Source organism: Tiliqua scincoides, chromosome 4, assembly GCF_035046505.1.
Source record: "Tiliqua scincoides isolate rTilSci1 chromosome 4, rTilSci1.hap2, whole genome shotgun sequence".
Taxonomy (NCBI): Eukaryota; Metazoa; Chordata; class Lepidosauria; order Squamata; family Scincidae; genus Tiliqua; species Tiliqua scincoides.
In genome coordinates, this window is record NC_089824.1 from 20965867 (window position 1) to 20989322 (window position 23456).

Genomic DNA, 23456 nt, shown 5'->3' on the forward strand with positions numbered 1-23456 from the left:
CCAAAGAATGAGGGGTTTTCCATCACTATAGGTTCAGAAAGGCAAAGCCTCCTTTGGCTCCTGTCTGTCCTCACCTGCCCATGTTATGCATGGGATAGATAGAAGGATGCTCTTTTCCCTTTCACACAGCAACAGAACCAGGGGTCATCCACATAAATTGAGTGTCAAGAGTTAAAACAGGCAAAAGAAAATGTTTCTTTTCCCCGCATGTGATTAATCTATGGAATTCCTTGTCACGGGATATAATGATGGTGTCTGACTTAGATGCCCTTCAAAGGGGATTGGACAGATTTCTGGAGGAAAGGTCTATTACAGGTTAGACGCCACGATGGGCGTACACAACCTCTTGGTTTCAGAAGTAGGCTATCTCTGAATGCCAGATGCAAGGGAGTGGCAATAGAATTTTAGTCCCTTGTCTAGTGTGTGCTCCTTGAGGCATTTGGTGGGCAACTGAGATACAGGAAGCTGGACTAGATGAATTACAAGGATGGATTAGTCACCTCCCATTAAACCTGGCAAGCAAGGAAGACTGAGAAAAAAGAATGAGAAGAGCTCCAAGGGAAGGCGCTTTTCAGGTTGGTCCCACTTTGTGAGGATGGAATAATTATACGCTGCAGATGGGTCTCCCAACAGGACAGAGGCCCTGGAACATCTTGCTGCAGTTCACGGAGGTGCATGCCTTGAATTTAATTCCAAATAGTTGCTGATGTCTCCAACCTATATGAGAAAAGTAAGCCATGTGGAAGAGGGACACGAGGAATGAATGAAGGAGTCCTTCTGTGGGAAAGGGGGGGGGCAATAGGAATGAATGACGGGTTTGGTTGAAATGCTTGAGTTTTTACAGATACAGAACAGGATAAGCCAAGGAGGCGTGAAGAAAAGGACAGATAATGATCAAAAGTGGGCATTGCAAAAGATTATAGCTAAGAAACTTGATGGGTCATTTTAGCACTCTATTCATTTATTTATCCATATATCCATCCAAGTTGGGAGGGAAGAGCTTATCATAGAACAGCTAATCATAATATGATAGAAATAAACTCTGTCTTGGAGCAGAGCCAATGATGCTCAGGTAGCATTAGAAGTATAAAAAATGCCCTTGAGAGTGTTTTAGAATTGGGCACTAGAGACCATTTGCCCAGAGACAGTCCTCACTGCAAACCCAGTGGTCTGACTCATAGAATTCAGAGCAACACCTGTACTAGAAGACTCACTGAACTATCTTGTTTATGTGTTTGAGTTTGCTTTACTTTGAGTGCTTTGTATGTATGTTCTGTGTTGTCCTACCTGAATGGCATGCTCTGGCTCTATGTCTCCGAAGCTCACTCTTTTTCAAAGCGTGGAGAGGTTCCATCTTACCCCAGTGGTGATGTTGACATCCTACTAGAGGTGTAGGAAGTGTAAAGATACCTATCTCAGTGTCTGTGCCTTGACTCTTGATATGATCAAGGCTTTCCAGGGAGCAACCTGGAGGAAGATCACTATTCTATATATTTTTTTTTCTTCAAAAAAATACATTTTATTTATTTAAGGAATTTATACCCTGCCTTTCCACCCTACTTAAAGGTTCTCAAGTTGACTAAAAAATAGAGGGAATTTGACTCAGAGGAGTTTTTCTTTCAATCAGGTGATCAAGGGTATGAAATCTCCAAGCGTCGACTTCTCCAAGGGAAGTCAGTTCCTCATTATGCAGCTATAGAGCCAAGCGGTGATGGTCTCATGGTTATCTCTTACAAACCCTACACATTCATACAACAGAGTGATGAGAATGAATGTGATGGAAGTGAAAAGAAGAAAATGGAAGAGAAAAAGAAAGGTAAACGGGTTTATGATCTTATTTATTGTACTTGCAATCCATTCTCTCTTACAGCTTCAGTGTGTAGAAATCATATTTTAAATTTATGTTACTGTAAACATTAACGCTTAGACCATATCTAGGAGGCCATCAAAAAGCAACTTGCATTGGTTCCAAAAGAGATTCAGCATTCAACTTTGGTGAATCTTCACTGCCCGAGTTTGCTGCAGCCACTTCTTTCTGCAGACCCTGCAACCCAAAGTTGATACAGAGAATTTAACTGTTAAGAGGGTGCAACGGTTGTCCCAGGAGATCATAATGGAACATGGAGATGCATACCCTCTCCCAGATAAGTTGGATCACCCACAATTTAAGGTTTATCTATTTATATCCCACCTTATATGATATATATCTTTATATATAAATAAAAAAGAATAATTATACATCTAAAAATAAAATAAACAGCAGCAAAAATTTGATCCCAGCTTTAAAAGACTTATAAATGTGTTTGGATAAAATTACCTTTGCTGCCTGCTTAAAAGCAGGCAGTGCAAAGGGCCAGGTTTACCTTTCTTGGGAAGCTGTTCCATCGCTTGGGCACTGCAGCTGAAAAAGCTGTCTTCCAGGTGCCCACTGCTTGGGGAATCTAAATAGGCCTTCTTTGAAGCAGAGCAGAGTTGAGCTATTCTGACTCCAGACTGTTTTAATGGCTTTAAAGGTCAAAATCAGCAAAGCCCGAAAGCAAATTTAAAACAGAACAAAAAAATTGAATTAGACACATCAGAGCAAGTAATACCAGGCAGAACCCTGGCAGTTGTATTTTGAACCATTTGAAGCTTCAAGGCTATTTTCTAGAGGAATCTTACACATAGTGTGTTATACCTCCTAGCCTAGAGGGGACAATCATATGAACAACTAAGATCAGCTCTGCCTTCTCCAAGAAAGGATGCATCTGATGTGTTGGAGGAAGTTGTCACTCCTAGCCACTGCTACTTACCTGAGCATCTAAAGAGCAGATCAGCTCCAGGAACACTCCCTAACTGCGAACTTGCTGCTTCAGGGGAGAGCAACCCCATTGAAATCCAGTTGAACCCAGTCTAGAGCCCCCAACCCCTGTATGCCACAACCTGCATTACTTGGGACTATAGGGAACTGCAGTAGATGCTAAAGCTGTGATGTGATGTGTTGCGGTTAAGAAAAACACATTTCTCAGCAGGTGAGCAATACAGTTCTGCACCAGTAAAGTTTATAATCCTTCTTTGGGGGCAGCTTCATGTGGAACTCATTACAGTAGGCTAACTTTGAGGCTATGGGTGCGTGAATGACTGCTAAGAGATCAGAGACTAAAGGCACCTGTCAACTTGGCACGTGAAGTTGATAGGAACCACTCTTGACTGCTGCCAAAACCATCCAGGTAGGACAATAAATCCCATTTTAGACCTAAGTAAGAGAACCATAATTTCTTTTTACAACGTATATTCTGGACTTTATGACATCTTACTGTACTCTATTTTATTTTATAGGTTATATTTCATAAATTTGAAAATATCTTAGATGGGCTCCTAAAGGAATCTCTCTAAATCAGTTGTCTTCAACCTTTTTCGTGCCGCGACTCCACCATATAAACACAGTATGAGACCAGTGACCCCACTGTCAATCTCATTTTCTTCCCTAGAGCCTATCCGCCCACCCCCAGCTCATCACCACCCACTCCCTATCCCCATAATACCCTCCCAGTACTGTTCACTATAACTAAATATTCTAATTTGAGAGAACTGAAAAAGTTACCATGAAACCTGACACTAGTAAAAGGTATTTTAGCACAACTACTAAGAACCTGAGCAGGACTGGGACACAGTCTCCTGAAGGAGTACATCAGATGCCTCCCCCTTTACCTGGTGGTACTTTAGTCGAGTGGTCTTCAACCTTTTTCGTTGCTGTAAGTCGCCACAATCCCACACGGAGTCTTTGCAACTCCATTGGCGTCTTGACCTCAAGGTTGAAGAACACTGCTCTAAATCACTATATATATAGGTGTAGTTGTGAACTTTAATTAGAGCTGATGCTTTAGCAGCCAGCAGCAGCCACCAAAACAGTGGCAACTGTGATCTGGCCTCCATAGCCCTTCAGAACTTCTCTGAAGAGGAAGAGGCAAGAGACCTGAGCCACGTGTAAATCTATACCCCAATAAAGACAGTTAACAGAGAGTGACCTTCATCAGCTGTTATGTTTTGCCGGTACCCATTTCATAGCACATCTATTGGAGGTAAAGGAGTTTACCAGTTCAGAACTGATAATCCATAATTGGAAAAGCCTTCCATAAGAAGAAGACTAACTGCTGTTTTAATAGTTTGCTGTGAACCACCTGAGGACCCATATTGGTAGAAAGATATAATGCAGTTTCTTTAAAAGATTCTTCTTCAAAAGAAACATCAGTGAGCCTTCTATGTTTCCCCCACATCATTGTATAACTGAGGAATGTTCAGGGCAAACTGTATAAAGGAAAATAAAGGCAAGTGGAACTGCCTTTTAATTCAATAAGTGGTTTGTGCTATAGATATATATCAGAGGATGGTACCTGAGCATTCGAAACTTTGAATGTAATGTGACTGGTGACTGTTTCAAGCAGGCAGACATAATATAAAGGAATTTACTTTTGAAACACTATGGATGATATTTCTAGATAATGACCCCAGGAAGGAAGTCCTGAAGGAGTGGCACCACCTTCATGATGGGGCAGCACAGGATTTCTCCAGGAGAGTTTAACCTTGCGCTAATCACACCTGCGGCCCTGAAGCTACCGCAGACGCCCGCCCATAAGTCGACCCCACAGAAAAGCCGAGGGCAGGTTTTGAACCAAAAATCATGGAATTTTCTATGACCCTTGGATAAGTCGGGGGTTAAACTTAGGGGGGTGTCTGACTTTAATTTTGTCTGATTTTACTTGAGGCCAGATCCTGAAAAATAACCCACCACTAATTGTTACCTAAGAACTGTAGTCTCTGATTTATTAAAAACATAGTAAAAGATCATAAGATACAGAATTTTAAAAGAATAAAAATGTTCTTCATCACCTTTTTGTAAGCACTAGCAGAGTAAGTGCACTGTAAACAACATACCAGTAAAACAATGGTTCCCAACCTGGTATTCATGTACTCCCAGGGACACTCAACAGGACCTTTAGGGGTACTTGAAAAGAATGGAATAATGGTAGAAAAAGGCAGGTCATGCTCCAGAATGCCTTGCAAGGACCAGCAAGGCAGGAAGGGAGGTAGCTAGTTGACTGTGAAAGCCCCACCAATAGCTAGTTTTTGGTCATCAATTCATGTATGAAACAGTGATTGAAAACCAGCACAGTAAAAAAGCTGAAACATAATATGGAAAGTAATCAATCACCCAGAATTTCTCAGCATACTTCTGGTGCAAAACAGTGCAAAGGCAGAGTCTTCTGTTCTTCAAACAGATAAAAAGAGAAAACACTGTGACGATTACATGAAGTCTGGGTTTTCATATAGAGGAGATGAGGGCTTGTATTATTAATTACAAACATTTTGCTAATATGAAGGGTACAATTTATGGAAATGGGCTGCCAAGGGATATGCAAGTGAAAAAGGTTAGGAACCACTGCAGGAGAACCATGAATCAAATCCACCTTTAAGGTGTCTGGTGTGTTAAGCCAGAAGCTCTACGTACAACATACAAACCATAACTGGGCGTGTGCAATTCATTTCACAGCAGAGAGATGCAGCTACATATATTTGCAACCCTTTTTACTCAGTAGTAGACCCACTGCTTTCCATGGGTGTTATTCTTAAGTAAGGGTACATTGAATTGTAGCCTACTTCAAATGGAAAGGAGGATTCCCATCCTGGTGTCTCAAAAAACAGACCTGCTTTGCAAGCATTTGCAAAGCAGAACCAGGCTGCAGCAGAAGGAAGGAGAATAAAAGATTAACAAATTGCTTCTAAGGAGCTACCTGCTGCTTGAGAAACTTGGTGCCTGTCTGCCACGTGAGAAAGAAACTTATTAGAGTTGAAAGGCTTTGCCCTCTGATTGACCCGGAGATGAGGTGAAGTGATAATTTGAGCTTGATTACTTGGCAAAAATTTCAGGTACTATAGGCGAGTATCTGCGGTATATATTTTGTTTTAAAATATACTGCAGTGTCCATTCAGTAGAGTTATTAGATGTTATCTATCTTTTTCAAATTACCTGAGAGCAAGAAATAATTATTAACTCTAGAAATGATCACGGCACAGTTATTTGAAAGGCTGAATAGTTTATAAGCCACCACCTGAGGAATAGGGTAGAGAGCACCGGTGTGCCTCAAGATAAACCTCTGGTGTTCAGGGCTCATTATTGCTTTTCCCTCTCTACATGCACAGCATTGTATATAATTGATTATGCAAAATGGTTGAGATTTCTGAACCTCTAGGGAGTGGTTTGATGCTGTGATGTTGTCACAACAGACAAATCCAACCTGATCAATCCAGAGTATGTGTTTTGTCAGCCACTTCCTCTAACCTTGTGCTGTTGCACATGTTTTCCATGTCTCTATATTTTATAGAACTTTTTGATTAATGCACAGCTTCAGGGCTAACAGCTGTGGTCAAACCTTTTTGGCAAGTTATTACTGCTCACATCTAAAGCATATGATAGTGATTGTTGTAGAACTGTCAAGCCATGGCAAAGCTCCAAGGCTGGACACACATGGGAGTTCAGTTCTGACACAGGACAAGAGGGCCAGAGGCAAAAGACATTGTCAAAGATGGATTGAAGGTCAGGTACTAGATCAGGGTGACGCAGGACCAGGGAGTTTGCAGTCCACTTGGTGTGATAAGTTACTATTGTTTAGCCTAGCTAAATTATGTGTATATGACCAGTAGGACCGTACTGACTCCCAGCTCACTTGATTTCTCTTGAGCTCATTTGGCTGTAGTTTTCATCCTGCCATTGTTGGAGGTACTGTAGAGGAGCAAGCACAACCTGCCCTCCTTTCTAAGATACCCCAATGGATCAGAAGATTGGGCACCAAAGAATGATTATTGGAGGAGTGAGATAGAAGATACCTTTCAAGTACTGTACCTATATGGCCCCGAATATCAATCTGTGTCCTGCTGAGATTGAGAAGCAAACAGCATAGCACTGGAAAAACAGGCAGGATTGTACACCTGATTCTGTGCTATAGTTGGGTTCATGAACTGTGTTACCTTGCATCCAACAAATGTGTCAAAAATTATCCCCTAATGCTGTAACTTTAGTTGTGTTCGGGCTCAATCCTGTGGACCAGAACAAATGCTCCCTTACCCCGAGGAGGCTTTGGTGACTACCTTGAAACCCATAGGATATAGCAGCAACCATTTCAGCGCTGGTGTTCCTCTGGGCACTGAGGCACCATAGGATTGGGCTGTTAGTGACATAATAATGCATCTATTAGTTATTAGCTTCAGTTTTCAGACCCCAATAAAGAAATAAATAAAATATGAGGCTAGAGACCCAATATTGATCTTGTCCCCTTCTTGGGACCCAGTTTTCCCACCCTCTGCCCCCGTTGCCACCCACATGCCACATTGGGGAAGGCTCTTTTTGTACTTAGCACAACCATTTTTGCTCTTCATGATAATACATCCCCTTGACTTTTTTATCAGTGCTGGACAGGCTACTTCAGAGTAATGTAGTATGGCATACATTCGGCAGTAAGGGCTGAAACTGTTGGATTGAATTGGTCATGTGAATGTTCTAGATCAGTGATTCCCAACACTTTTTCACTTGCACATCCTGGCAGTCCATTTCCATAAACTGTACTCCCATATTAGCCTCTCAAGGCATTCTAATACAGACCTGCCTTTTCCCACCATTATCCATTTCTTTTTCAAGTACTCCTGAAGGTCTTGGCAAGTAAATTTGGGGGTACGCATACCCCAGGTTGAGAATAACTGTTTTAGATATTTTCTGGTGCTCACAGCCCATGATCTTACTGTTGAAAATCCAGACATTCCTCCTGTTCTCATCTATGCCATTTGGATTTTTTTTTTTAAGTTGCATATACCAAATGTGTATAACCCCCTATACTTTCTCTTCAAATCTTCCTCTTCAGAAAGGGGAACAGAGCATTCAAATAGGGCAACAGCACAGAGTGCTTATGACATGTTAAGCATTCTTTGCATGTTGGAATTTAGAAGGATGTGCTCGATTCATGCCTGAACCAGCCCGTTGCATTGATGAATACTCATACTTCCTGTACTTGAGGAACCATTCTTTCGTCAGTACTAAAAAAAATAAGTTTATACAAATAGTTGCTATCAGAAATGACAGGTGTGTATCTAATTCTCCCTTTTCCTCTGGAACATCTAATATAAGTCATCTGTGTCCTGATGTTGTGATGTGCTTTTCCTGACCCCCATTAGCTATCACCAGGGACTAGAACAGACATGGAAAAAAACTGTGATATGTGCGCACAAATAAAGGATAAACTAAGCACACCAGTGTCATTTTTCTTTTGTAATTATAATATTTCCTATTTGACATTTTTTTCGATTGCAAAAACAGAGCTAGTTTTCTTAACTCAACAAAACTTCCTACAAGTGTTCTCAATACTGCGGTTTGTAACCAATTCTATCTTCCTCTTATGTTTTTATTTGTAGAACCCCTCTATTACTGGCAACAGACCAAAGATGATTTGACAGTCACTTTGCACCTACCAGAAGACTTCATAAAAGAAGACATACATGTATATTTTTCTTCAGATCATATTAAACTAACCCTGAAAGATCAGCCTCTTCCTGTGTTAGAAGGAACCTTTTATTCATCTATTGATCATGAAAGTTCCACATGGATAATTAAAGAAAATAATAGGTATTTGTTACAGTGCCTTATATTCTGATCTGATGGTTATTATTGTGCTGTTGTAGTTGAGGGAACAAAGGACCCAGTGTGGTGTTAAATTTCAGAAAAACTGGCATTCCATGCTGCCCTATAACAAATTTAGTGTTGCCTTTTGCCACCAAAGAGATATTTACACTGAACTCAAAGAGAGAAATTCTGCCATTGTTTCTGAAGTATTTGTTCCTTGATGAGAATTAATCACATATCATACATTGTCTGAACTGTATACTTTTGATTTAATGTAATTACTTTTTGTGCTTCTATGTAGTTTGGTGCAACTGCACAGTTAGAGCACAACATTTGCAGTCACAATTATAAAGTTTCAGTCACCCGATTGTGCATTTATAAAAGCTACAAAATGCTGCAGTCAATGGTTCTGGTTATTTTCAACCCTCCCTGGATATATACTACTATATTCCTGGTCAAAAATGTCTATACTTTTAGCAGCCTCATAAAAAGGGAGCTGAAACCTTAAAAATTTAGGGTTAGTTCATGTTTGTCTTTTTTAAAAAAATCTCTTTTGGTTCCCATTCACACACTCAAGTTAAAAAGTGCTTCAGTAACTGGTTTTTGTATGAGTCATGCAGAATAATATCAAACCGTTTTACCTGCAGTGTCTTTATATTCACCTTTTAGAATTACAGTATTTTATTAGAAGGGGAAATTATTTTCCAACTCTTTTATTTTGGAATTTTGAATGATAAACTATGTACAACAGGATATTTTAGCACTTGCACACACACACCCTGAACTGGTTTAGGTTCTTTTTACCTCTCTGAATGCTAAGCACTTAGGAATATAGCCTTGCTGAGCAGTGATCTACATTGGTCAGAGCAATGATGATTGGGAAGAATGGCCACTACTACATAGTGACGCACGTTCTTTTGAGTACTTAAGTTTCAGAGGAATTCCTCTGAAACTTAGGTCTGGAATCTTGCCCTGTTCAATCAAAAGTCTGTTGAAAGTATGAGCATGATAAGGTGTCTTCACCAGGATTTACTATGCAAGAGGAGTTGCCTTCATTTTATAATCTGCTTCTGCAAGCCATGCAGTTGCATACATTTTACTCATTTTTATTTAGAGATTGGTATCCTGTGTTTATGTGAACCCTTCATGACAACTAACAATATCAATAACATTAGAATAAGGCAAGCAGCAGCTCCTGGGTTTCACCATGTGGCTAACACTGTCTGTTCAGAATGGGAGTGAGTGTGGAAAAAAATGTTTTTCTTTATGCCTGCTGCAGTATTGGATATCTGTTTTCTTAAAACTTTACTAATTTCAGTTTTGCTTTTCGTACTAATAATGTGAATCATAGCCTGGAAACTCAAATCCTTTAAGTGCAGCTTTTTCAACTAACTTAGATGGTGGTTATACTGTTGCTTCAGAATACAGGGGGGGTAGGGTAGAAACCCAATTGGTTGTAGGCCTATGCTTCCCAGATGATAGTCCTTTAAGATTAGCTTTTGCAGTTTTGCTTGGAAACAGGTTTGTATTTATTTTAGCAAGTAAATGTCAGTGGTAGGTTATAAGATACAGTTTACCTGTTTAGGACCTCATTCAAGGCTGCTTCCCTTGCTGCAGTTACATGTAAAGCTATTTACCAATTTCCATCACATTTTATCAAGTTAAGACCCTCCTCTTCAAGTGCCAGCCTTATTAACATGAAATACAGTAAATCAGACCATCTGGTTCAGCACCTTTTTTTCAAGTTTTCTTGAAAAAGAAAAATTAAGTTTGTATACTACTGTTATCATTCAGGGCACTAGGTAGTTCATAAGAAAAACATGAAACAACAATAATTGTTATTTTGTTAATAATAACTAATAAATTGTAAACATTCTTTTATTATTAACAAAACAGCTTGCAACAAACAACCAGCGACCTAACCATTAATAGTCAACAGAAACAACTTCAGGAAGTTTGCCCAGTACCAAAAACATGACTGGAAGAATAGCATTTTCCCAGTGTGCCTGAATGTGCACAAAGAGACTCCTTATCCCCCACCACAAAGTGGAATTTCAGAGGCAGGCATCACCACTACTGAAAATGTCCTGCTTCTTCCAATGCCTTTTCAACCTTTGATAAACCAGGTTCCTATAGCAGGGCATCAAATGATGACTTGAATGTATGTGGGAAGGGGTGTGCGAATATGAAGTAATGTGGTTCTTTTTTGTATCCAGTCCCAAGCCGTTTAGAGCTTTAAAGATAAGAATCAGCACCTTGAATAGTCTGTTGCACACAGGCAACCCAAGCAAACTGCAGAATTAGCGCTCTGTGCTTCCAGTTAGCTGTTCCCTTTAGCAGATGGGCAGCTGTATGTTGTACTGGTAGAAGCTTCTAACCTGTTTTCATAGATATTCCCATGTAGATACATGAAATGCATTCATGCTGATAGCACTATGTTTATAATATTTTTATTCCATCTTTCTCCCCCCCTAACATGGGCATTCAAGGTGGCTGACACAAAATACACATGACCCACATACTGAAAAACATTGGTCTAAACATTTTCTATACTGTACATCCAAATCCTCCTAACAAATTATTCAGCGTAACAGAAATGTGCTGCCTTGTACTGCTGTGTAACATATTACACAATTTTTTTGTTTTCATTCCCTTTATCGGCCAAGCAGGCTTATCCACTTATCCTACCACAGTTGGATGTTTTCTCTGCAGGCATATTAGCGATTGATTGCAAGAAGTGAGGATGAATTACTTGCCAAGAATGTTGGGTAGCAGAGACCACATCACAGTGTGCCTTGGCATCTCAGTGCAACTTGTCTTTAAGAACAGTATGCTTATCTAGATGGCCTTGAGTGAATTAGGGAGAAAAATAGGTACAGTATGTGTTTGAAACTTATAAATCCTCAAGCCTTGTTGTTGCTTAAGGATGCAATCCTACGCATGCGTGTTCAGAAGCAAGTCCCATTGAAATCAATTATTTCTAAATAAACGGCTTTACAATTGGGCTAGAAGTACTATTTAGAAAAGAGTGCAAACAATGGTTTTATTATTTTGTTTTGTGTTTGCTCACTTTACAGTAGCTGAAGTAGCTGCAGCCTCTCCACAAAGCAATCCTGGAGGGGCATACAGTCAGACAAGTGGGTATCTTAATGTATGTTCTCCATTCACCAGCAGGCTCCTAGAGCAGACCTTACTTGGATTGCTTTTGAGAAGCACCTTCCTTTCTAAATATAAGGTGCATGATGTGTAGATATTGAACTTAAACAGCATTCCTCTGTTAGTGATTTGAGGGGTGAGAATTGAGTGGATAACTGGTGAGCAGTGGGAATTTCTCTCCACTCCCAAGTGGAAGATTTATAATAACCAAGTAGGTTTGTAACTAAATCTGAAATAAGAGTTGGCACAGAAAGAATCCCAGATTTTTTAGGTACTAACTGGTAAATTTAGGAAGTGTTAGAGTGAGATAATTCTGCTTTGACATGCATATGGAAATGCATGTTTGAAAACAAATATTTGTTTCAGAATAAAGCAAATGAGGAAGGAGGACCACGTGGCCATACAAATATGTCTGCAGGTCCTCCTCAAATTAGAGGATTTGCACACATTGAACTTGTTCATGTATACACATGATGCTGTGGCGATTACCTTTTACCTTAGATTGTAAGCCCTTGTGTTGATCCTTCTTGGATACCTGCGTACATGGCCTCATCAGTTTTCATCTTGTTTTCATAATTTATTTGAACTTCCTCTGAAATATCCAATCCAATTAATGCCACAGCTGTTCTTCACCTTGATACCATAGTCTTTCGAGACTGAAGGTTGCCAACAAGTCTGTTCTTCACCCATTTGTCGTAATTCCTCTTAACATAGCTTTCACTGGAAAGCAAGATTTTGGGAAGATTTCTTGTTTAATTATTTTTCCACTGTAAATTTTGTAGTATTTAACAGAACCAGTGTTTTGTCCTGCTAATTCTTAATAACAATTTAGAAAGGAAGAATGAGCAGCTTATTGAAAGATTCAATTCACTTTATAAAACAAAGTTTCTCAGTAATGGTTAGGTGTGATTAAGTACCAAAACAAAGTGTTATTTTCCAACACTAAACAAGTTATTTTCCTTTGAGTTCCACTAGGTGAATTTGCCCTTAAGGCATTGATTATAATGAGAGAGGGCATATTTCAGAAGTGGGACATTATTTCTTTAAATTGCTGCCAGTCATTGTGGGTTGCCAAGAGATTATTTTTCTTCCTGGTTTTAAAACAAACAAAAAAAGCTCCATTTCCTTTTAAAGTAATGTCTGACCCCTACTTATATGACCCTCTATACATAAAAGTGTTGCTCTTCTGGGTTTATTTGAAATTCGGGTCAAAAAGATTTGTTACGGAGTGGGTAGGTGTGTGTGTGATGGCCTTGCATGTGCAAAGTCCATATTCTGTCCAGTTTAATTCATTCTGTGCCAAAGAATGGTCTGAAAACTGAATATGTTGTTGCTACGGAAGTAAATGTTGGTATAACTATTTTTGCACAGTGTATTTGCTAATCCTATCGTTAGACCACTGAGAATTCTGTCTATCTCCAGGCTGGATTTGGACTGCTGAGTAATACAACCAACAAGTTCGTAATCTCTACAGGGTTTTGCTAATTTTATTGGCCAGGGCCTCCATATGGCAAAGAATGGGGAGAAGATGAACATGCAGCCGTTTCGGTTTGCATGATTTCTACAGATCAGAAAAAAGGCTGCCTGTGCCTTTTTTTCTGTCTTTGTCACTCACAGCTCCTCCTTGTGATAGTGCTACTTTATGAGATCAGCACAGGTGCATGAAGCTGCTGTTTCTTCTGTGGTATTCCAGATCCAATTGTGGGGCTACAGTCATGTGGTCATTACATTATTACATGTTGATCTCCATTAGCAAACTTCTTTCCAAAGCCATAAGTGCAGAGAAACTTTTAAAAACTTGTATGAATGTTGAATGCCCAACACTGCTTCTGAAGGTAATAAATTCTGTGCTTGAATGATGCAATCACTATAAACATGGTATGCTGAATATGTAAAACCTTAGCTAGAGACAACGCACCCTGCTTAATAATTTGATTTCATTGGACTTTCCATACTTGCATATGAAAATCCTGCTTTAGGTGCACCTGATCTGAACGGGGAAAATAGGCATAATTTTATCCCCTTATTCTTACCTACCAATGTTTTTTCTCTCTTTCCAGTTTGGAGATTTTCTTGATGAAGAAGGAAGAGGGGCCTTTATGGCCAGAACTGATTGTTGGTGACTCACAGGGTGAATTAATCATGGACTCTGCCCAGAATGCTGCAATAGCTGAGCGACTGATGCATCTCACCTCTGAAGAAATGGTAAAGTGATAGCAGAATACACCCTTGCAAGAGTTGCATAGTTCAAATCTGTGCTGATGCTGAACAGTCATTTTGTGTTAATAAAATACAGTGTATTGTCAATCAGTGCTACATTAGAACATAAGAACAGCCCCACTGGATCAGGCCATAGGCCCATCTAGTCCAGCTTCCTGTATCTCACAGCGGCCCACCAAATGCCCCAGGGAGCACACCAGATAACAAGAGATCTCATCCTGGTGCCCTCCCTTGCATCTGGCATTCTGACACAGCCCATTTCTAAAATCAGGAGGTTGCGCATACACATCATGGCTTGTACCCCGTAATGGATTTTTCCTCTAGAAACTTGTCCAATCCCCTTTTAAAGGCATCCAGGCCATCACAACATCCTGTGGCAAGGAGTTCCACAGACCAACCACACGCTGAGTAAAGAAATATTTTCTCTTGTCTGTTCTAACTCTCCCAACACTCAATTTTAGTGGATGTCCCCTAGTTCTGGTGTTGTGTGGGAGTATAAAGAGCATCTCCCTATCCACTCTGTCCATCCCCTGCATAATTTTGTATGTCTCAATCATGTCCCCCCTCAGGCGTCTCTTTTCTAGCCTGAAGAGGCCCAAACACCGTAGCCTTTCCTCGTAAGGAAGGTGCCCCAGCCCCGCAATCATCTTAGTTGCTCTCTTTTGCACCTTTTCCATTTCCACTATGTCTTTTTTGAGAAGCGAATATGTCTGCTTAGACCAGCTAAAATGAGGGAACTGCTAAGTGTGGAACAAAACAATCTGTGTTTTTTCCTGTTCTGTTGTGACTTTTCTAGTACAGGTTGTTAGAAATAAAATTAGAGGAGATTTGTGCCTTGTGATGGTTGTCCAGTTATATGATGATGATGATTTCCTTTTTAATTAAAATTGATGTATTTACATATATTTAAGAATTTTTATCCTGCCCCATTCCCCCTTAGGGGTCACCAGGGTGGCTCACAACAATAATAATTATTTTTTTGATTTCTGTCCCACTTCATTCCACTTTAGGAGTTAAGGAATGTGTGACAAAATGAGATGTGATGATAAACATGAGTTGGATGCTGCAAATGCTGGAGCTATATCCGCTTCCCCATCCCTCTGTCTGTAATATGCAGTGTTCCCATATGATGTCTTCCTTCCCTCTTAGCAACTGCTAATGTGGAGGGAGGAGGGGAAGTGTGAGTTAGCAACAGAAAGGAATTCCACCCATTTCTCAGTTCGGTCTAGTTCTCTCCAGTGATGTTTAGTAAAGGGAGTTTCCTAGGAAGCTGCTTCACACTGTGCCAGACTCTTGGCCCGTGGAGCCCAGTATTGACTGCTTTGACTGGCAGAAGTTCCTCATGCTTTCAGGATTCTTACCAAGGGAAACTGGAATGACTTTTTTTGGCCTGAAATGGCCATTCTGAATCCTGCAGAGGTTGTGGGCAGATGCGTACTGCGGGCTTCAGAAAGCCCTCTGGAGGTGACCGGAGTGCAGTTTTAGGGACCGAGGCTCTAAGGGGCCAAAACCACAGGTTTTGCTTATCTGCGATTTTCTGTATCTGAACGGATCCCCCGTGGATACCAAGGCCCCACCTACAGTGCTGTAATCAGCTTCCCTGGGCCTCAGAATGCCTTAAAAGGGACAAAAACATCACTTCAGGTTTCCCAAGCCTGCAGAGGCTGCAGGTGGACGCAGGCGGCCTCTGTTGGCTTCAGAAAGCCTTCCAGAGGCAACCAGAGCACACCTTAGAAGTGTTCCTATCGAGCCAGATCTGTGGAAATAAAATCTGCGGATACTGAGGCCCCACCTGTAGTTTCTAGGCATTACTCTTTTTTTTTTTTTTTTTTTTTTTTTGAGGGTGCAGGAAATCATATATCATCACATATCGCTAAAACTAATAAATCATTACATATCCTGCTTCACGCCGCTTCGGATGTCAAAGGGGTCTGATGTGGAGCCATCGAAGACAATAGTGCCCTTCATGTCCTTGTGGAAGGATCTGATGATGCTGAGGAGCCTGGGTGGACATCCAATCTTGGGGAGAATCTTGAAGAGGCCATCCCTGCTGACCAGGTCGAAGGCCTTCGTGAGATCTATGAAGGCTATAAAGAGTGGCTGTCGCTGTTCCCTGCATTTCTCCTGCAGTTGTCTAAGGGAGAATACCATATCAGTGGTGGACCTGTTGGCTCGGAATCCGCACTGTGATTCTGGATAAACGCTCTCTGCAAGTACCTGGAGCCTCTTGAGTGCAACTCGGGCAAACAACTTTCCTACAACGCTAAGGAGAGAAATGCCACAGTAGTTATTGCAGTCACCCCTGTCACCTTTGTTCTTGTACAGCGTGATGATGTTTGCATCCCTCATGTCTTGAGGTACTCCACCTTCTCTCCAGCAGAGACAGAGGATTTCACGCAGCTCAGTGACGATGATCTCTTTGCAGCACTTTAGGACTTCAGCAGGGATGCTGTCTTTTCCAGGTGCCTTGCCAAAGGCAAGGGAGTCCAGGGCCACGTGAAGTTCTTCTAGGGTTGGTTCACTGTCAAGCTCCTCCAGCACAGGCAGGCACTCAATGTTGTTCAGCGCTTCTTCGGTGACTACATTTTCTCTGGAATATAGCTCAGAGTAGTGCTGCACCCAGCGTTCCATCTGCTGCGTCCGATCCTGGATGACCTCGCCTGTGGCAGACTTCAGAGAGTCTGTGTTCTTGCACCAACCTTGTTTGGGACTTCAGAGGGTCTGTGTTCTTGCACCAACCTTGTTTGGGATTTTCTTCGCTGTCCTGCTAAAGCATGCCTTTGGAACCGCAACAGAAGGCATCTATCTCCGGACCAGATCAGACGGAAAGCTCTTCAACCTCTCCAGACTGAGAGCAAAGTCCAAAGTCCAGCTGAAATGTCTGCGTGACTTCCTCTTTGCCGACGATGCAGCTGTCACTACCCACTCTGCCAAAGATCTCCAGCAGCTCATGGATCGTTTTAGCAAGGCCTGCCAAGATTTTGGACTGATGATCAGCCTGAAGAAAACACAGGTCATGGTTCAGGATGTGGACTCACCTCCCTGCATTACAATCTCTGCGCATGAACTGGAGGTTGTCCATGACTTTGTGTACCTTGGCTCAATGATCTCTGACACTCTTTCTCTTGATACTGAACTAAACAAACGCATCGGTAAAGCAGCTGCCACGTTTTCCAGACTCACAAAGAGAGTCTGGTCCAACAAGAAGCTGACGGAACATACCAAGATCCAGGTCTACAGAGCTTGCGTCCTGAGTACACTTCTGTACTGCAGCGAGTCATGGACTCTCTGCTCACAACAGGAGAGGAAACTGAACGCTTTCCACATGCGCTGCCTCCGACGCATTCTCAGCATCACCTGGCAGGACAAAGTTCCAAACAACACAGTCCTGGAATGTGCTGGAATCCCTAGCATGTATGCACTGCTGAAACAGAGACGCCTGCGTTGGCTCAGTCATGTCGTGAGAATGGATGATGGCCGGATCCCAAAGGATCTCCTCTATGGAGAACTTGTGCAAGGAAAGCGCCCTACAGGTAGACCACAGCTGCGATACAAGGACATCTGCAAGAGGGATCTGAAGGCCTTAGGAGTGGACCTCAACAAGTGGGAAACCCTGGCCTCTGAGCGGCCCGCTTGGAGGCAGGCTGTGCAGCATGGCCTTTCCCAGTTTGAAGAGACATTTGGCTAACAGTCTGAGGCTAAGAGGCAAAGAAGGAAGGCCCATAGCCAGGGAGACAGACCAGGGACAGACTGCACTTGCTTCCGGTGTGGAAGGGACTGTCACTCCCGAATTAGCCTTTTCAGCCACACTAGACGATGTTCCAAAACCACCTTTCAGAGCGCGATACCATAGTCTCTCAAGACTGAAGGTTGCCAACAACATTGCATATCTTAATCAATTTCCTCTTCTAAATTTACCCCTTAATATCATTTTTCATTCATCTATCATATCATATCAAATTATATATATAATACAATCATCAAAATGCCCTATCATGTATTTCTAAAACTTCATTTTCAACTGAGCATGAAAAGGTTTCCATTGCTCAATTTGTGTTGGTTTTTGTTGGTGATCCAAAATTTCTGAAAGTCTGTCCATTTCCACCACATTCATTATTTTCTCTTTCTCTTCTTCCTCATTCTCCATGGAACATAGCTCAAAATTTTAACTTTATTGTCATCCACTATCCATTCCTTTTCCTGTGAGGCCTTCAGTAATTTAAGGTTCTGATGAATTTCACATAAGTTTCTCTTGGTCATTTGTGTTTTCTCAGATAAAAAGTGCTCACTCTTCTCACTGGATCCAGTTCTTTAAATATCTCCTCCATCGATGTATCAATCCCTTCTGGCAATCCATTGTGACGTATCTTTCTCTTCTGGTATATTTTGTATCCTCACCACTCGAGCTGCTCTATCCATTTGAATTTCCATTAACGTCTCTGCATTATGCTGATTTTCTTCTGTCCTCGATATTTTATCTTGATCTTTTCTTATAAGTTCATCTGTTTAGTTAAAGCATCCACGCTGGCTTGGGTCTGTACCGATTGATTTGTTGCTATACCATTGCCAACAGTTTTTCCATATTATCTTGTATAGTCTGTTTCCAGTCTTTCCCTTTTGATTTCTTTTGTATTAATTTTCCAAGTTCCATCTCCAGCGCTGGCAAGCTTCGGACTTTCGCTGTTTTAGCCGCCATCTTTGTTAATGTTCTTTAAGACCACTAGATGTGCTCAGTGTATTATCTTCCTTCCTCCACTTATAAACACAAATCCGGTTCTTGCAATGTCTTTTTAAATCCACTAGATGTCACTGGTACACTGTTCTTGTTTTATTTTTGTTTCCTATCTTTTGTGCTTATACTTGTAGCCTTGGCAACCACATTCCTCAATCCACAAGATTGTCAAAGCATCCAGCTGCACTCCCAAACGACAGTAGCAAACCAAGGCAATAAACGCTCCATTTGATAAGGAGGGGCAGAGAATGAGGATCATGTCTGGAAAAAGGCCTAGAGAACACAGTCTCGTAGTTAGTGCAATTTAATCTAGAAAACTAATGTAACTACTAACACAAGTTATGATCTCCATTTCACCCATTAAAAGCATGTAAAGATTGGAAAGTTTTATCCTTGTTTGTACTTTTGATTAACAGTTTGGTAGAAATGAAATATTTTACAGAGAGCGATTGTATTTATTTTTATTTACTTAGGGTGCAATCCTAACCAATTTTCCAGCACCAAGGTAAGGTCAATGTAACTCCAAGATAAGGGAACAAACTTTGCCTTACTTTAAGGAGGCCTTTGTGACTGCCCCCCAGCAGCTGGATGCAGCACATGCCCCACTGGCACAGCTGGAAAGTTGCCAGTGCTGGAAAGTTGGTTAGGATTGCACCCTCAGAAACATTTTTATCCTGCCTCCTTCCCCTAAATAGAATGTCTGACAGCAGCTTCAGTATGCAGCATTCTGTGCATAATTTCTTAGCTGGGTAACATTGGAGCTCGGTCTTGATGTGTTGTTAAGAAACAAAAGCACATTAAAAAGCTATCATGCGCCATTGGAGCAACTTTTAGTGGCACAGTGGTAAGCGAACATGTGAGCTGTATAGAATTCTTTATAAAAGTAGATACTCCATTTAGTTCAGAAGACTACGTGCTGCTGTATCTATATAAAAGTTGTTCCAATGAATCAAATACGTTGGCTATATTGTTAAAACTGTGGGAAACTTAAAACTTCCTGGTTCATTAACAAATAAAATGTACACATTTTTAAAAAAAAAAACTATGTTCACCTGTTGTGTGCAATGCTGTGCATTGTGCTGTTTTCACTTCAGCACAATCTCCTGAATACTTCACTGTGGTTAAGCTGCAGTGCAGCTTGGTCAAGTAGCTTTTCAAAGTCCCTTGCTCTGATCCTGCTCCCATTTTAACTTACACAGCAGATCACAGGCTAATACAATGCAGTTGGGATACTTCAGGCATGTGTTCCAGTTGTCACTGTTAGATAAGATGTACGTGTTATTTCCTACTTTTGTCCTGGCTTTCAGCTCAGCAAGCCTACAAGGAAGTTTACAATAATGAAATGACAGCAAAATGTGACAGATAAAACATCAAGATTGCAAAGCTTTTTAATTCAATTAACTGAAGACAGCACATAAAGCGGACCTGGAGAAAGCAGAATTGTTATCAGCTCTTTCAAAAAACTTGTCTTTATAAAAAAGTCTTATCTTGTTTCATGAAAGCCAATAGTAATCAAACAGAGAATGTTCCATAGAAGAGTTGTCTCTGCCAAAAAGATCCTATCGTACTTAAAGTGAGATTGTTAGACAATGTTTTGCAGCTTAGGTTCTGTGTTTTATATAATACCAGTCCATTCATAGTATTCAGGGTTTCGTTCTTTCTTTCCTTCCTCAGAAACTTTGTGTACATCAAGAATTAGCAGGGCCAATTCTAATACAGGTGTGCGTCTCTTAACAATGGGGATATGTTCTCCAATACCCATTATTATGAAGTTAAGTCCTTAAGCAAACCTTCAGCCCAATCTGGTGCCTTTGTTGTGTAAACAGACATTCCTTGCCAGACACTATCTGGCTGCATAGGCTAGTGGAGATAGATTTGCTCTTCTTTGTATTAAGAACCTCTTTGTTGTGTAAACAGACACCCTGCTGCAGGCTATGAGAGCCCTGACGGCCTCATTAAGAGCCTCTTTGTTGTGCTTTGACTGCCATCCTATATGTCTTTAAGTGGACAGTTAAGTGACACACACCTGTAATTATAAACTACACAAGTTATGATCTCCTGTGTTCTGCTTTATGGTTGCCTGAAATTAAAGATGGATTGACTAGAAAAATAACTGATATACTTTGAACTTCTGCCTAATCTATAGCCCCAACTGCTATTAATTCCAGGGAAGAAATGATATCTATGTCCTGTGCTAAATCTGTCTATACCTCCCCCATTAACTTAATAGTAGCTTTGGAGGGTTAAATATAGTAGTTGGGGAGGAGGCATAGGAGGAAAGAGTTAAAACCCCCTCTCCCTCTCTGGAGAAATCAGCTTCCCAAATTTTCCTTATCTTGGGTCTTTGGTGTCTCACATCTAGTCTGGCCCTTAGAAGAAGGCATTTTGTCCACTCCATCATATATTCTCCAAATGCCTGGAAAAATACCATGATTTGCAGTTCCATTATCATTTCATCCTACCCTTCAATTAAAGCCTTAAGAACAGGTACATTGTTATTCAGTTGCTCCTGGTAACTAAAGGACTGTATTTGTGGTGAAAGTAGACCCTGTTGTTCCAGAGCATTCACTCCTGATAGTTGAAGCTGGCTTTGGAAGAGACAGTTTTTAATAAACTGTATGTAATACCTGAAGCACAAACCTGTATATTTCTAAATTAGTAGTTCCTTTATCTTTATTGAATAAGAACTAAGTATCCAATCCTACAGGTTTATTCACCTGTTATATTTTGCCCTATAATACTTTGTGCTAAGAACACATTAGATTACTCTTTAAAAAAAATACAGAGTTCCCAAGGGGCACAAATTACACTGATAAATCATTAGTTAGCTCTTACTAGCATTCATAAGAGCATAAGAACAGCCCCACTGGATCAGGCCATACGCCTGTACAGGACAAGAATCACCTAATAGTTGCAGAAGATTGTGGTCACTAATGACCATCTGGATTATTTGTGGAAACCAGTAGAGTATTAGAGATTAACTTTAGAACCACACTCTAAGTTTGACAGGTACATCTTTGGCTCAGACCAATTGAATGATAAGTTGAAAATGGGTTGGTAAAACCTATGTGATATTAAAAAATGCTCCAAAAGGATCATTGTGCTTAAAGCTTTCTTTGGAAGTATTGTTTCAATCACTGAACTACAAGATCTTGCAAAGCTTTTAAGAACATAAAACAGTTGTTTGATAATAGATGACAGGAGTAATCTATTTGCAATAGATTGCAAATAGTATCTTGAAGCAATGTACCAGCATGGTAATAGGAATATAAATTCTACAACAAGCATATGTTAAGTATTTGTTAGATTAGAGCCAAATTAAAATGGTTTAATTGGTGAGAAGGGTATAAATTGCATAATAAATTGTGTATGAAGATTGATACTTAAAGTGAAATCAAATTAAAAATTAGTCATGACATTTATTTCATCCTATGCTTCACATACTGTAACCATAGAACAATTAAAATAGATACAGTAGCAAAATTCATTTGTTTATATAAAATCTCCCACCTTTCCCACGCTGACGCAAGTGCCCAAGGTGGCTAAATGACAAAGTTTATAAAATTTACCAAGCAATTAAAATATATTGCAATACAAATACAATTAACAGTCAATTAAAATACATCACATTACAGTGATTATGATATTACTTGACATCAGGACTGTGAGCTTTGAAGTAGATATGACCCCACTGGGAAAACTGATCTGTTAAATGCATAGCATTTAACCATAGTTGGCACATGCCATGGTCTGTTGCTTTTGCTGTGGTTGAGAAAAATACCATGCGTACTGTGAAGTCATGGTTTAGCTTGCTGAGCTAAGTCATACTCTGAGGCACAGAGAGAGAGAGAGAGAGACCAGCAACATCTGTTTGTTAATTTGCAAAACAGGAGTCAAGCATAGTTTCTTCCAGTTTTGAAAAACCAATGGGCAGCTACCACATGGTGTTTGTTCATTGCAACAGTGGACTATACCTCTTTAATAGACATGTCCTCTGATGCTTAATAGGCTTCCATGGGACTGCACCAGTGATGCACTGCTCCCTTGGAGGAAAAGATTTAATTGTAGTCATATCATTATGTTGATATTGCTCTGCTGATCTCCTGTTCTAGCCATTTTGATAATATATTTAAAATATTTTCCACTAGCAATACTTCCAAGAAATCAAGTTTATCCCCTATTTCAGTGGTTTTGATATTTAAAATTTCAGCTGTCTCAATTAAGAATACCAAATTCATTAGTTGCGCTTTTATAAATGTTACCTAGGAAACCTGAATTGTGGCTGGAACCTTTGCCTGGCTTTCCCATATTTACACAATTTTTTGAAACTAAAGTTAGTTTCTCAGCATCTTTGACCCTGGACTTGGGTGTGTGAACCAAGAAATTTAGCTATGGAAGCTTTCTGAACTTGTCGGTTAAAAGCAGTCAGTCAAGGGCAGGATTGTTTGAGAGACCTTTTTTTCCCCTCCACACTTAGGAGCCGATGCTCCTATACAGTAAATCAGATCCCAGTGAACCCCCCCCCCCTTTTTTTCCGGCATGACATGACGTGACCCTTGTACTGTAAACAAGGAAATCAGGACATCTGTGTAAGCCAGCCCAGGGACCTTTAAATTTATTCATCAATTGCTCATGAGTGAAAACCAATGCATTTACTTGTCTTGTGACATCTTTCCTCTAGTTTCCAGAGAATGTCTTGCT

General features: G+C 40.5%; 1 protein-coding gene across 1 annotated transcript in view; it reads left to right on the plus strand.

Moving 5' to 3' along the window:
- The window catches only part of NUDCD1 (NudC domain containing 1), a 52526-nt gene that overhangs the window by 16097 nt on the left and 12973 nt on the right, over positions 1 to 23456 (plus strand). Inside the window, exons 5-7 of the mRNA XM_066624329.1 lie at positions 1628 to 1816; positions 8440 to 8650; positions 13864 to 14008. Of these exons, the coding sequence (XP_066480426.1) occupies positions 1628 to 1816; positions 8440 to 8650; positions 13864 to 14008 (545 nt within the window). The remainder of the gene's footprint in view (positions 1 to 1627; positions 1817 to 8439; positions 8651 to 13863; positions 14009 to 23456) is intronic.